Source organism: Neopsephotus bourkii, unplaced genomic scaffold (assembly GCF_033783945.1).
Source record: "Neopsephotus bourkii isolate Nb327-2 ecotype Australia unplaced genomic scaffold, CSIRO-AGI_Nbou_v1 NB_1634, whole genome shotgun sequence".
Taxonomy (NCBI): domain Eukaryota; kingdom Metazoa; phylum Chordata; class Aves; order Psittaciformes; family Psittacidae; genus Neopsephotus; species Neopsephotus bourkii.
This window is the reverse complement of record NW_026902109.1, coordinates 4,498,070-4,510,670: the sequence shown is the minus strand read 5'-3', so window position 1 is coordinate 4,510,670 and position 12,601 is coordinate 4,498,070. Positions and strand designations below refer to the sequence as shown.

The window sequence follows — 12,601 nt, the reverse complement described above, 5'->3', positions numbered from 1 at the left end:
CCCATGGGACTTCACCCTGTAATGAGAGCAGCCTTTGTCATTGAATCTCAACTCACTTAAGCAGCATTCAAATTGGTTTTGAGAAAACTACAAAAAAAAAAAAAGATAACTAGATCTTCCAGAAAGCTCTAGGGTGATCACTGCATACAAAGTTGCATTTTAACCGTTGCTGTGAAAAGGAGTGGAAGCGCCATTTGCCTAGTGAGGGCTCTGGTGCAAGTTGCTGTGTGAGGAATGCCAGCAGTCAGCTGAGGTTTCCCTTTCGGAGAGGCAGCTGTAAACATAGGTTGACCTACCTTTGTGAGGAGGTGGGTTCAGTGTGTGTTGACTGGTGTGGGGAGGAGGAGGAACATACTTTTCTGTTTACTTGCTCAGGCCCTAAACTCATGAACTCAGAAATCACTTCCCAAGAACAAACTATGCTCTGATACTCTGCCCAGTTCAGGTTTCTCTTGATGAACACAGATGTTCCTATGCTGGGTGTGAGGATAATTTAAAACCACGATCTGTCAAAGAACAGTGTTTGACAGAGAGGAAATAAAATCACCTAAAACATAGAGTACTCGCCCCTTTGTTCAAGGCAGTTGTTTTGCAAATAGGCAAGTACAGAGGAGAGGGCAAGACTGCAGTTAAGTGATACAAATTTAATTTATTGCATGTTACAGAAATGCACTGTCTGCTTACTTTAAAGGATTGCCTATTTTAAAATTAATTTTGTTTAGTTGCACACTTTTCAAAAAGCTACTTTGGAGAGCAGTACCAGTGAGCACCCTCTATCCTACACTGAACCCTGCTGTCTCCATACTTACCCCACATAAAGCCTATGGGAAAACACCTGGAATACTTTCAGGAGCACAAGCAGCACTTGCTTTGTTATGTCATTAGTAGGGGGTAGGTTGCCACTTCTCAATATATGCAGACTTCTAAGCAACTTGAAGAAGTCCTACCTAATACTCTGAATTACAAATTTAGTGACATTATTCACATAGTTAAGTGGCAGATAATTAAATTTATTTTTTCCAAAAGCTATTTACAGATTTACAAGTATTTGTTTTGTATTCACAAAAAAGTTACATCAGGTAATTTAAAAAACATTTTTCTTTACAAAAGCTACATAAGCGACTACACTGGGGTGTTAAAAACAACAGACCTATTGGCTTTTAGAATATTAACTAAATACCTATCCTCAAGAGACAACACTAAGCTAAACAAAGTGCAAGAATAATTAGAAGACCTGTTTCAAGAGAGACCTTTTCCTGTTAATAAGCATATTCCAAGCCCATGGCTGAAGGAACTACCAGGCTGGTAATTCTGCTGATGGCTTGTCAGTACTGCCCAGAGCGTAGAGATTCCACATCTGGACCCCATCACACAAGCAGCTAAAGGGCAGAGGGTACATTGGTTCTAGTGAAGTGACAGCCAAGTGGGGAATATTTACCAAGGGATGTATTTGCCTATAGGAAGAATCAAGATTTACATTGCAGCAGAAGTTACCATTGGTGTGAAAAGAGGTCAGACCTGGATATACTGAAAAGTGCTCTGGAAAAAAAAAGTGCTGTTTAGGAGCAAATTCTGAAAGTTTGAGAAAGACTATGACAAAATAAGGAAGAGCCTTCCTGTCCAACACTGAAAGGATGCCGTCTCCAGTAGTTAACCTTAGTCTTTCCAACTGGCAGATTCACCCTGCTTCCAGAGCCATACAGCTTACATGAAAACAATGCAAAGACAATTTTACAGACGTCAGGCAAAGACTTTGTGATGGACATCCCTCTTTTAACTGTAAACACAGATACGTCAAATTAAGAGTTAATTTTAAAAAATAATTCAACAAAATGCACCTCCCATAACCCAAGTGCCTACAGGCACTGCTTATTTCCTGCTTGACAGAATCTCCCCTTACACCTGTGACTACAAAGAACAGAGCTGTCAGTGCAATATTCTTGGATATATCCAATCTTGATCAGAGGGGAAGTAAACAAATACAGTTATTTGGCAATAACTTATTGGACCACTGCATTAATTGCATTGCTTTTTTTTTTTTAATAGAATTTAAAACTACCTACTGCACGGTTTTGCTTCACAGCAGCATATCACAGGCACATTCTGCAGCACTATTAGGTTGGCTTGTTGCAGACTAGCCTGTAAAAGCAGGTAAGTAAATAATCTTTTTCATGATCGTCATAATGACTAAGATGATACTCATCAAATAGATGTTAACACCAAGTGTCCTCTATAACCACCCTTGCTTCCTCCAAAAGAGCTTCCAAGCCATGCATTAGACTAACATTGTCATCTGTATTTTTAACATGTCCATTTTCTACACTTGGGTCCCATTTTCTCTGTTTCAAAACAAAGCAGGCATGTAACTCCTCTACAGTACCTTGAAAATACAACTCTGAACTGCCTACCTGAAACTCTGGAAATGCTGCTCTATGTTCTTTAGTTCACATTTTTTTACAGGATTAGCCAAATACCAGAAGGTAATAAATATCTTGTAGCATACTCTTACGGCACATTAGAAGAGCACCTCTGTATAAGTATTGCATGGCAGGAATCACAGACCCGAACAGGCTTTGGTGAAGAAGGCAGAGGCAGTTCATTGTCCGAACAGGCATTACAGAAAATCTCGCCACAGTTTCTACAATGATGCTAAATAATGGAGAGAAGATTAAAAATTAAAACTAACACTAGGAATATACTTGGTAATTGGATACCAATAAACAATATACACAGCAATCTGAAATGTGATTCCTTCCACTTCTTTAGTTTGAGCATGGAATCAGTTTTCAGAAGGTAATTCACCTAAATTCATCTAGACAGACCATGGTCTGTCTAGGATTGAACCACCGGTTGCAGATTTAATCCCTGGATTAAGAACATACTCTGCTATACAAAACTGTAGTAAAAGCAATGTTATTCCAGACTGGATGACTCTGTCAGGCACCTAACTGAGATTTAGCATAAGAAGGTAAAGTAATAATTCCTGCACGTGTTACTAAAGCATAGAAATTAACATCATGTTTTATTTTAAAATGACAATAACCTTGTACTTTCTTAGCCTATTGTGAAAAAATGCCACAAAAAGAATTACACATGTCAAACTGTGACAATTCCAGAGCTGACAAGCGTTTGAGATGATGATTCCACAAAGTAGGTTGAACGATTTTTACGTTCCGCAGTGGCATCTCACCAAAAGGCAGTGTTTCTTGTGAAACCTGGGCTCAGGTGCATTGTAAATACCGAGGAACTAGAAAGGCATCTCAGAAATAACAATGCATTCATCTGAGCATTGACATTTCATGCTACATCTCTAATACATGTAATGTTTTTCTCGTAATACATGTAAACAAGTTGAAAGAAAAATCATTGAAGTTTTACCTTCCTTTTGGAAAGAGAAAATTCCTTTTCACATAACTTGCAATGTGTAGCCTCTTTGTCCTTCAACCAAACCTGGCCCTGGAGAAAAAATATTGTAACTGTATGTATCTAATGAAGTTAAACTTTGGGTTCCAGAGAACAAGACAAATCAACAGCAGTATTTACTGCCTGAATTATTTCATGCCCTTAGGTCAGTATAATGTCACAGAGACTCTACACAAGTACAAGGCCACTTTAAAACAATGCAAAACTTTGTGAGACAGGACAGAGCAGGAGGCGCAAAGTGAACGTGCTTGAGGTAGTAAAGCTGGTTAAGGGCTGAGCTGGAAAAAGCAGAAAGGTTATCTCAGGTCTCAGAGCTGAAGTCTATTGCCCTGCCCATCACGCAGGAACAGTCCCCAAGTTGCAGAGAAGAAAAAACAAAACAAAACAGGTCAGTGTGTCAAGAACTGTTAATTTCCTTCTGTCTAAACCAATTAATAAAACCAGGAATCTGCTCAACAAAACCACTTCGGACATCTTCACTTGGGCTGAAGTAACATGCAAGTTGACATGCCACATGATCAAACATGTGCAGACAAGATCTCTGCTCTCAGCGCTCCCTGCCTATCCTTAAGAAAGTGCCAAACCTCTTAACATTTCAGATCATATTTTATCAGCTTTGGTGTGAAGAATGGGGTTGACTGAAGAAAAGGGTTGTAAATAAGTAACCTCATGAACATTAGGCTTTGTTAGCAACTACAGAGAAAAGGAAATAAGCTTTGCCAGAACCACCTGGTGGTTACTGGTATGACAATGATCCTAAACAAAAGCGATGAAGAAATAACCACCAGGGGTCCGAGAGCCCACTATCGCATTTTTGTACGCATACAGGAGGCATTCTCTTAGAAGTATGATGTAATGTATGTAATCTAATAAATATGTATGTTTAAGGACAATATAATCACAGCCTGGTTGATGCTTGGGGGAGACACACTAGAAGTTATCCCGTCTCCCGGCGCCGCAATAAAGAATACCTGCTTGTCAACTTAAAACTTCATTGGTGAGTTCGGAGATTTCTCTGAATCAATTTGGCACCCCAGATGGGACCTGCTCTGTTTGGCTGCAGGACCCACTGAGGACAGGGCTCCCTAGGGCTCTTGGCAGTTTTTCCCAGAGGGACCCCTTGACTCATTTGGATCGCTGCAGGAGCAGACAAAGACCATCTCGTAAAAGGTATTCTTTTCTTTTATACAGTCTGTAAGATGTAGGGGGCATCTCGGTTTGGTAAATTGGGGTTGGTAAGCATACACATGGTTTGGAAACCTTCCATAAATCGAGATAAGAAATCCCGTGGGTAAAGGTGTATACCCGGCTGCTAGCGTCCGTTTTGGTATACATCCAGAAGAAGCAGGGGCATCTTGTGGTTTGGGTCATACAAGAGGCAGTGGGCATCTTGTACAAATGGTTTTGGACTTTTACTGGTATTTGACTTAATCTGTGGCTTGTTATAGTTATGATTTTGGACTTGTAATCTTGGTATTGGTGACAGACTGTTGTAACTGCATTATTAATTGTTGTCTCTGTTTCAAGTGTTATAACTGTGTGGAGTGTGTCTATTTTGTGGCCTGTTATAGTGATGATTTTGGTATTGGTGACAGACTTGTAACTGTTAATTGTTGTTCGTTTGATACAGTTTTAGTCTCTGTCTGCGTCTCAAGTGTTGTAACTGTGTGGAGCGTGTCTCTGGGATCCCATGTCTGTGTGTGAATGCGAGACTGATAATGGGAAATTGGCAGAGTGAAGAGATCTTGAAAAAGAGTTCTTTAGGGTGCATTCTGGCACATAGGAAAGAACTGGGAGGGTTTCCTGGGGGCTCAGTAAATAAGAAAACACTGGTGAAATATCGTAACCAATGCTGGCCGTTGTGTACGCTGGAGGATCAGGAGAAATTGCCTAAAGATGGAACTCTGAATTATAATACCTTGTTACAGGCAGCAGGGAAAAATGGGAAGTGATGTGTGCAGATACGTTTTTCACTTTAAGAAACCACGCAGAATGGCAGACGAAATGTGAAATTAATATAGCTCTGCCAGATCCCTAATTTTGGCTTTGGAAAAGGACAGGGGAAAACCAGAAAGCTAAGCTGGAGAGATGTTGTTCAGCCTGTGATACTGGGGGAATGATGTTTAAAGTTCAAAAAAAAACCAACAATCCAAACAGAGTAATCAGGAAGATAGGTTGGGGGGATTATGTACTACAGGTACCTCCGAGAGGAGCACTCTTGGCATCTGCCCCATCTGTTATTGGTAAGGAGGAAGAGGTTGCTGTCATTGGCAACAGAGCAGAAGGACTTGAGAACGTTAAAGAAGTGTGGAGAGTGTATCAGAATTGAAACATGTAGAGAAGAAAGCTGAGTCGTGCTATAGCCACAGCTACAGTGGCTGCTTTGGGACAAGTAGAAACTGGTGGAGGGACTAATGTGAGAGGATGAGGCAGAGGCAGAGGAGGAATGACAGGCAGAGGTGAGAAACTGAATTCTCCTGTGGGATGGGATCAGTGTACATACTGTAAGGAGTTTGGATGTTGGAAGTGAGACTGCCCTGGGGGGAGTGCGCCATGGGGTGGCTCCAGTGACTGAATTGGAACTAGACTGACAGGGACCTGGGAAATCCACCCTAGCAGATCCACTGATTAAATTAAAACTAGGAACTAGAGGAAATAAAGTGGAATTTTTAAGTGAATACAGGAGCAACTTATTCGGCATTAAATCAGAGGAAAAGAATTTGTGACAGATGTGGGAGCTACTGGCCACCAAGAAAAAAACAAAAGGAAACAAAACCAAAGAAAAGCATTCTTTCTGAAACCTTTAGTGTATAAATTGGGAAAACAAATAGGAATGCATAAATTTTTATACATGCCAAATCCTCCAAAAATCTTTATTAGGTCGAGAAGCAACATTTAAAGAAGGCAAAATGGAATTAAGAGTAAAAAAAAAATCAATTAATTGAAGTTTTGAGTTTATCTTTAATTTAACAGAAAAGCAAACAGGAGGACCTCCCTGAAATAGAAGAAATCCTTAATCAGGTATATTGGGGAGTATGAGCATCTGAAGTTCCAGGTAAGGCGAAAAAAATGCTTTGCCTGTTAAAGTAGAAATAAAAAGGGGGTTTGCCCAATTAGAATTAAGAAATATCCCTTAAAATTGGAGGCTCAAAAGGGAAACAAAGAAATAACTTTTAAAATATATGGATTATTAATTGAATGTGAATCAGAATATAATACCCCTATCCTGCCATTAAAGAAATCCGATGGGAAAAGTTACAGATTAGTTCAAGATCTCAGAGCAATCAACAAAATTGTGGAGGACATTCATCCAGTAGTAGCTAATCTGTATACCTTATTGACTAAATTGAATATTAAGCAGGAGTGGTTTACCATTCTGGACATAAAGGATGTTATTTTTCTGTCTGCCCCTGGCCAAAGAAAGTCAAAATTTGTTTGCTTTTGAATGGGAAAACCCTGAAGCAGGAAGAATAACACAGCTCACTTGGATGGTGTTACCTCATGGATTTAAAAACAGTCAGACCATTCTTGGAAATCAATTAGCACTAGAATTAGAATTCTGGGAAGCACCCACCCAGACAGGAACTTTACTACAGTATGTGGATGACCTGTTAACTGCTACCAAAACTGAGAGAGAATGTGTTCAATGGACTGTAGAACTGTTAAAACTTTCTAGGTTTCTTTCTAAATGGATACCGGGTATCTAAATTGAAGGCTCAACTAATTTGAACTCGAGTATCTTATTTAGGACGCAAAAAACAGGAGGCCAACCAGAACTTGGAGCAGCTCAGAAGGAAGCAATCTGTCAAACACTGTGACCATCCACAGTTAAAGATATCCGAACATTTCTGGGAATGACAGGATGGTGTCAACCCTGGATCCATGATTATGGTGTTCTGGTAAGACCCTTATATGAGCTGCTAAAAGAAAATCCAACCTTTCTAAAATGGACAGATCAAGCTGAAGAAGCGTTTAAAAGTTTAAAGACAGAACTCATGAGAGCTCCAGCTCTCAGGCTCCCGGACATAACTAAACACTTTTGGCTATATTCCTATGAGAAACAGCAAACAGCCTTGGGGGTTTTGGCTCAAAGATTGGGATCTTGTAAAAGAGCAATGGTTTATTTTTCAAAACAACTGGATGAACCGAGTAAAGGCTGCCCTGGATGCCTGACAGCAGTGGCAGCAGTTATCTTAAACATCCAAGAGGCCCAAAAATTTACACTGGGACAAAAAATCACCCTGTTAGTATTACATCCAGTATCAACAGTCCTAGAACAAAAAAGTACACATTGGTTATTGCCATCACATTTCTTGAAGTATCAAGCCATCCTAGTAGAACTGGATGATGTGGAAATTGTGATCACTAATGTTGTGAATCCAGCATCTTTCCTTCAGGAAACCCCTACTGAACCATTGACTCACAACTGCTTGGCCACTATAGAGACAGTATATTCGAGCTGACCAGATCTGAAGGAGGAGCCTCTGGAGGGTGCAGATTTCTGGTTCACCGATGGCAGCAGCTTTGTTAAAGATGGTAAACGAAGAGCAGGATATGCCATAACTACAACTTCAAAGGTAATAGAAGCTAAACCATTACCCTCTAACACTTCAGCACAAAAGGCAGAAGTAATAGCCCTGACTAGAGCCTTGGAGTTGGCAAAGGACAAGCGGATAAACATATGGACTGATTCCAAATATGCCTTTGGTGTGGTTCATGCACATGGAGCAATTTGGAAAGAACAAGGACTTTTTAAATACCCAGGGAAGACAAATACAACATGCAGCGGAAATTCTACGATTGTTAGAAGCTGTACAATTAGCCAATGAAGTGGCTATCATACACTGTAAAGGACATCAAAGAGGTAACTCTGATCAAGAGATTGGAAATAATTTGGCTGATCATGAAGCTAAACAGGCAGCAGAAACAGAAAGAGTTGAGGTGATGTCCTTAATTCCTGATGGTAAACTGGTAATTGAGCAAAATAAACCTAGGTACTCTAAAGAAGATATGAAACTAACTGAAGACTTGGAAGGACAGGAAAATGAAAAGGCTTGGATAAAAATACCCAATGGGCAAGTAGTAATCCCCTATAATCAATTATGGAAGTTGATACTAGAAGAACATAACAAAACATATTGGGGACGTAATGCCTTGTATAAACATTTAAACAAACAGATCATAGGAAGAAATTTCTGTACCCCAGTGCAATTAGTGACAAAACAATGTCACAGTATCACAGTATCACAGTAGGTTAGAGATTGGAAGGGACCTCAAAAGATCATCTAGTCCAATCCCCCTGCCGGAGCAGGAACACCTAGATAAGGTTACACAGGAACGTGTCCAGGCGGGTCTTGAATGTCTCCAAAGAAGGAGATTCCACAACCTCCCTGGGCAGCCTGTTCCAGTGTTCCGTCACCCTCACTGAGAAGAAGTTTCTTCTCAGGTTTAAGTGGAACCTCTTGTGCTCCAATTTGTACCCATTACCCCTTGTCCTTTCATTGTTTGCCACTGAGAAGAGCCTGGCTCCATCCTCGTGACACTCCCCCTTTATATATTTATATACACTAATAAGGTCACCCCTCAATCTCCTCTTCTCCAAACTATAGAGACCCAGCTCCCTCAGTCTTTCCTCATAAGGGAGATGCTCCACTCCCTTAATCATCTTAGTTGCCCTGCGCTGGACTCTCTCCAGCAGGTCCCTGTCCTTTTTAAACTGAGGGGCCCAGAACTGGACACAATATTCCAGATGAGGTCTCACCAGGGCAGAGTAGAGGGGAAGGAGGACCTCTCTTGACCTACTAACCACCCCCCTTCTAATACAACCCAGGATGCCATTGGCCTTCTTGGCCACAAGGGCACAGTGTCGGCTCATGGTCACCCTGTCGTCCACCAGGACCCCCAGGTCCCTCTCCCCTACACTGCTCTCTAACAGGTCGTTCCCCAGCCTATACTGGAACCTGGGGTTGTTCCTGCCCAGATGCAGGACTCTACACTTTCCCTTGTTATATTTCATCAAGTTATTCCCCGCCCAGCTCTCCAGCCTGTCCAGGTCCCTCTGGATGGCAGCACAGCCTTCCGGCGTGTCGGCCACCCCTCCCAGCTTAGTGTCATCAGCAAACTTGCTGATAGTACACTCAATTCCCTCATCTAAATCGTTGATGAATATATTAAATAATACTGGTCCCAGTACCGACCCTTGAGGCACTCCACTAGATACAGGCCTCCAACTAGACTCCGCCCCATAGACTACAACTCTCTGGCTTCTCTCCTTCAGCCAGTTCACAGTCCACCTCACTACCCGATCATCCAGACCACACTTCCTCAATTTAGCCGCAAGGATGCTGTGGGAGACCGTGTCAAACGCTTTGCTGAAGTCGAGGTAGACCACATCCACCGCTCTACCATCATCCATCCACCGCGTTATTTCCTCATAAAAGGCTACAAGATTGGTCAAGCACGACTTCCCCTTGGTGAAGCCATGTTGACTGCCCCTCATAACCCTCTTATCCTTGATATGCCTTAAGATGGCACCAAGGATAAGGTGTTCCATCACTTTCCCAGGAACGGAGGTGAGGCTAACCGGTCTATAGTTACCCGGGTCCTCCTTCTTGCCCTTTTTGAAGACAGGAGTGACATTTGCTTTCCTCCAGTCCTCAGGCACCTCTCCCGTTTCCCAAGACTTGGTAAAGATGATGGAGAGCGGTCTAGCTATGACCTCAGCCAGTTCCCTCAGCACCCAACTATGTCTGAAAAATAACCCTAAGAGTGAAAACACGAATCAGGTAGGGACAATTGGAAAACTGAATTATCTGGGACAACTGTGGCAAATAAGATTTTTCTGAATTACCTAGAAAAGGAGATTATCGATATTTGTTGGTATTGACAGATACTTTTTCAGGGTGGCCAGAAGTATTCCCTTGTGGAATAAAAAATGCAAGACAAATAATTAAAACATTATTAAATGATATAATACCTTGTTTTGAGGTACCAGAGGCAATTTCTTCCAACCGAGGCTCACACTTCAGTGCAAAATTGTTACAAGAAGTTAGAAAAACTTAGAAATTGATTAGCAACTACATGTTCCATACAGGCCTCAGGCCAGTGGGCAAGTAGAAAAGATGAACCATCTGATCAACAACAGATTAATAACATATGTCAGGTTATATTGGTACCAAGCCTTACCACTGGCTCTATTAAGAATTCAAGCTAAACCTCGGTCAAAAGAAGAGGCTGGCCCATGCAAAATTTTATATGGAAGACCATATCAGTCCCAGTTTAAAGGAGAAAGTCTTCAGGAAGTGGGAGAAGGCTATCTCCGACAGTTTCTGATCAATCTGGGAAAACAGTTAGAAGAAATAAATAAGAGAATATTAGGGACAAGAGTGAGAGGTTTAGATGATCCTATTCATGCTTTTAAGCCAGGAGATTGGGTTTTTATTAAGAATTTTGCAGGTGATCCCCTAGAAAAGAAGTGGAGTGTACCATACTATACCATACCATACCATACCAGGTATTACTGACTACCTTTATAGCAGTGAAGATAAAGGAACAGCCTGCTTGGATACATCACTCAAGAATCAAGAAGGCACCAAAACCAGAAACACATCAGAACTGAGAAAAAGTATGGCATGTTGAGTCTTCAGGACCCACACATATGAGACTACATCTATCATAATTTGGACTTGTATAATAATAGGTGTAGAAGCATGGAATCAAAATCTATATCTGAGATTGATACAAAATGTTACTAATGTCTTAAACAAGACTGATTGTTGGATCTGTACTCAGCTACCTAAATCAGGAGAGACTGGGTATTCCTTTAATTTGCCTCCCTATCCCCTTTAAGACAAATTGGAATAGATTACGAAGAGATCCTTGTTTATACCAACAAGAGCCATACAAATTTACAGGTTTTAAGGATACAAGCCTCAAATATGTCAGAAGTTAAATGTGTAACCACTAACAAAACCCTTAAGGCAACATGTCAGTAGGAAATTACCCATATTGCAGCTGGTCAATGCAACTTCCCCTTCGAAAACCTTTAACTGGTTACTGGAATGCTCCTGAAGGGAAAGGGTGGTATTGGTTATGTGGAGAAAATGCCTATAAGGCTTTGCCTCCTAACTGGAAAGGGACATGCACACTAGGAGTAGTGGATCCAAACTTTACAGTAATTGACATTCATCCCTCTGGAACCTGGGTTCAGAGTTTTATTAAAAGAATCAAACAAGGATATAATCCCATAGCAGAATGAAACATTGCTTTCCATAGCTTTGTTAGATGGCTTATTCCATCTCCAAAATCGAACGGCATTAGATACACTGTTAACATCCCAAGGAGGAGTTTGTTCTGTAATCAATGATAGCTATTGTTCCTATATAGATCAAAGTGGAATAATTACTACTGATCTAAAGGAAATGTGGAAACAAGTTAAAATACTTCATGAGGTGGCACAGGACAACACCTTATCGGGATTTGAGGAAATTTGGGAAAAATTAACATCATGGGTACCTAATCTCTCCGGGTCGAGACAGTTACTTTTTTACTGTATTTGTAATAATAGGAATGGTTGTAATTACATGCATAAGGGTCCAACACTCCTTTTGTTGTTGCAAACAAACCATGATGAACTATGACGAATGGAAGAAAAACAAAATAAGCATCAAGCAGAAACACGGAAATACTAAAGGAAACTTTGAATAAAAATGAAATAACTCAGTTGCAAAAGAATTTGCAATAGAAAAAGGGAGGACTGAAGAATGGGTTTGATTGAAGAATAGGGTTGTAAATAAGTAACCTCAAGAACGTTATGCTTTGTTAGCAACTATAGAGAAAAGGAAATTACTAAAATAAGCTTTGCCAGAACCACCTGGTGGTTACTGATATGACTAATATGACAATGATCCTAAAACAGTGATGAAGAAATAACCACCAGGGGTCCAAAAGCCCACTACCACATTTTTGTATGCATACAGGAGGCATTGTCTTAAAAGTATGATGTAATGTGCATAATCTAATAAATATGTATGTTTAAGAACAATATAATCACAGCCTGGTTGATGCTTGGGGGAGACACGCTTGGAGGAGGTATCCCCTGTGTCTCCTGGCACTGAAATAAAGAATACTTGCTTGTCAACTTAAAAACTTTGTTGGTGACTTCCTGAAGATTTCTCTG

At 40.7% G+C, this 12,601-nt stretch overlaps 1 protein-coding gene across 3 annotated transcripts in view; it reads right to left on the bottom strand.

Annotated features, from left to right (window-relative positions):
- Nucleotides 1–1,705: 1,705 nt before the first annotated feature.
- Nucleotides 1,706–12,601, bottom strand: part of RUFY2 (RUN and FYVE domain containing 2) — a 34,325-nt gene continuing 23,429 nt past the window's right edge. For 2 of the 3 annotated variants that reach the window (XM_061373996.1, XM_061373995.1), the window contains exons 17-18: nt 3,379–3,456; nt 1,706–2,649 (exon numbers count right to left, since the gene is read on the bottom strand). In XM_061373996.1, the coding sequence (XP_061229980.1) occupies nt 2,506–2,649; nt 3,379–3,456 (222 nt within the window). In that variant the 3' untranslated portion in view covers nt 1,706–2,505. The remainder of the gene's footprint in view (nt 2,650–3,378; nt 3,457–12,601) is intronic. The other variant, XR_009728535.1, reaches the window with a different exon arrangement.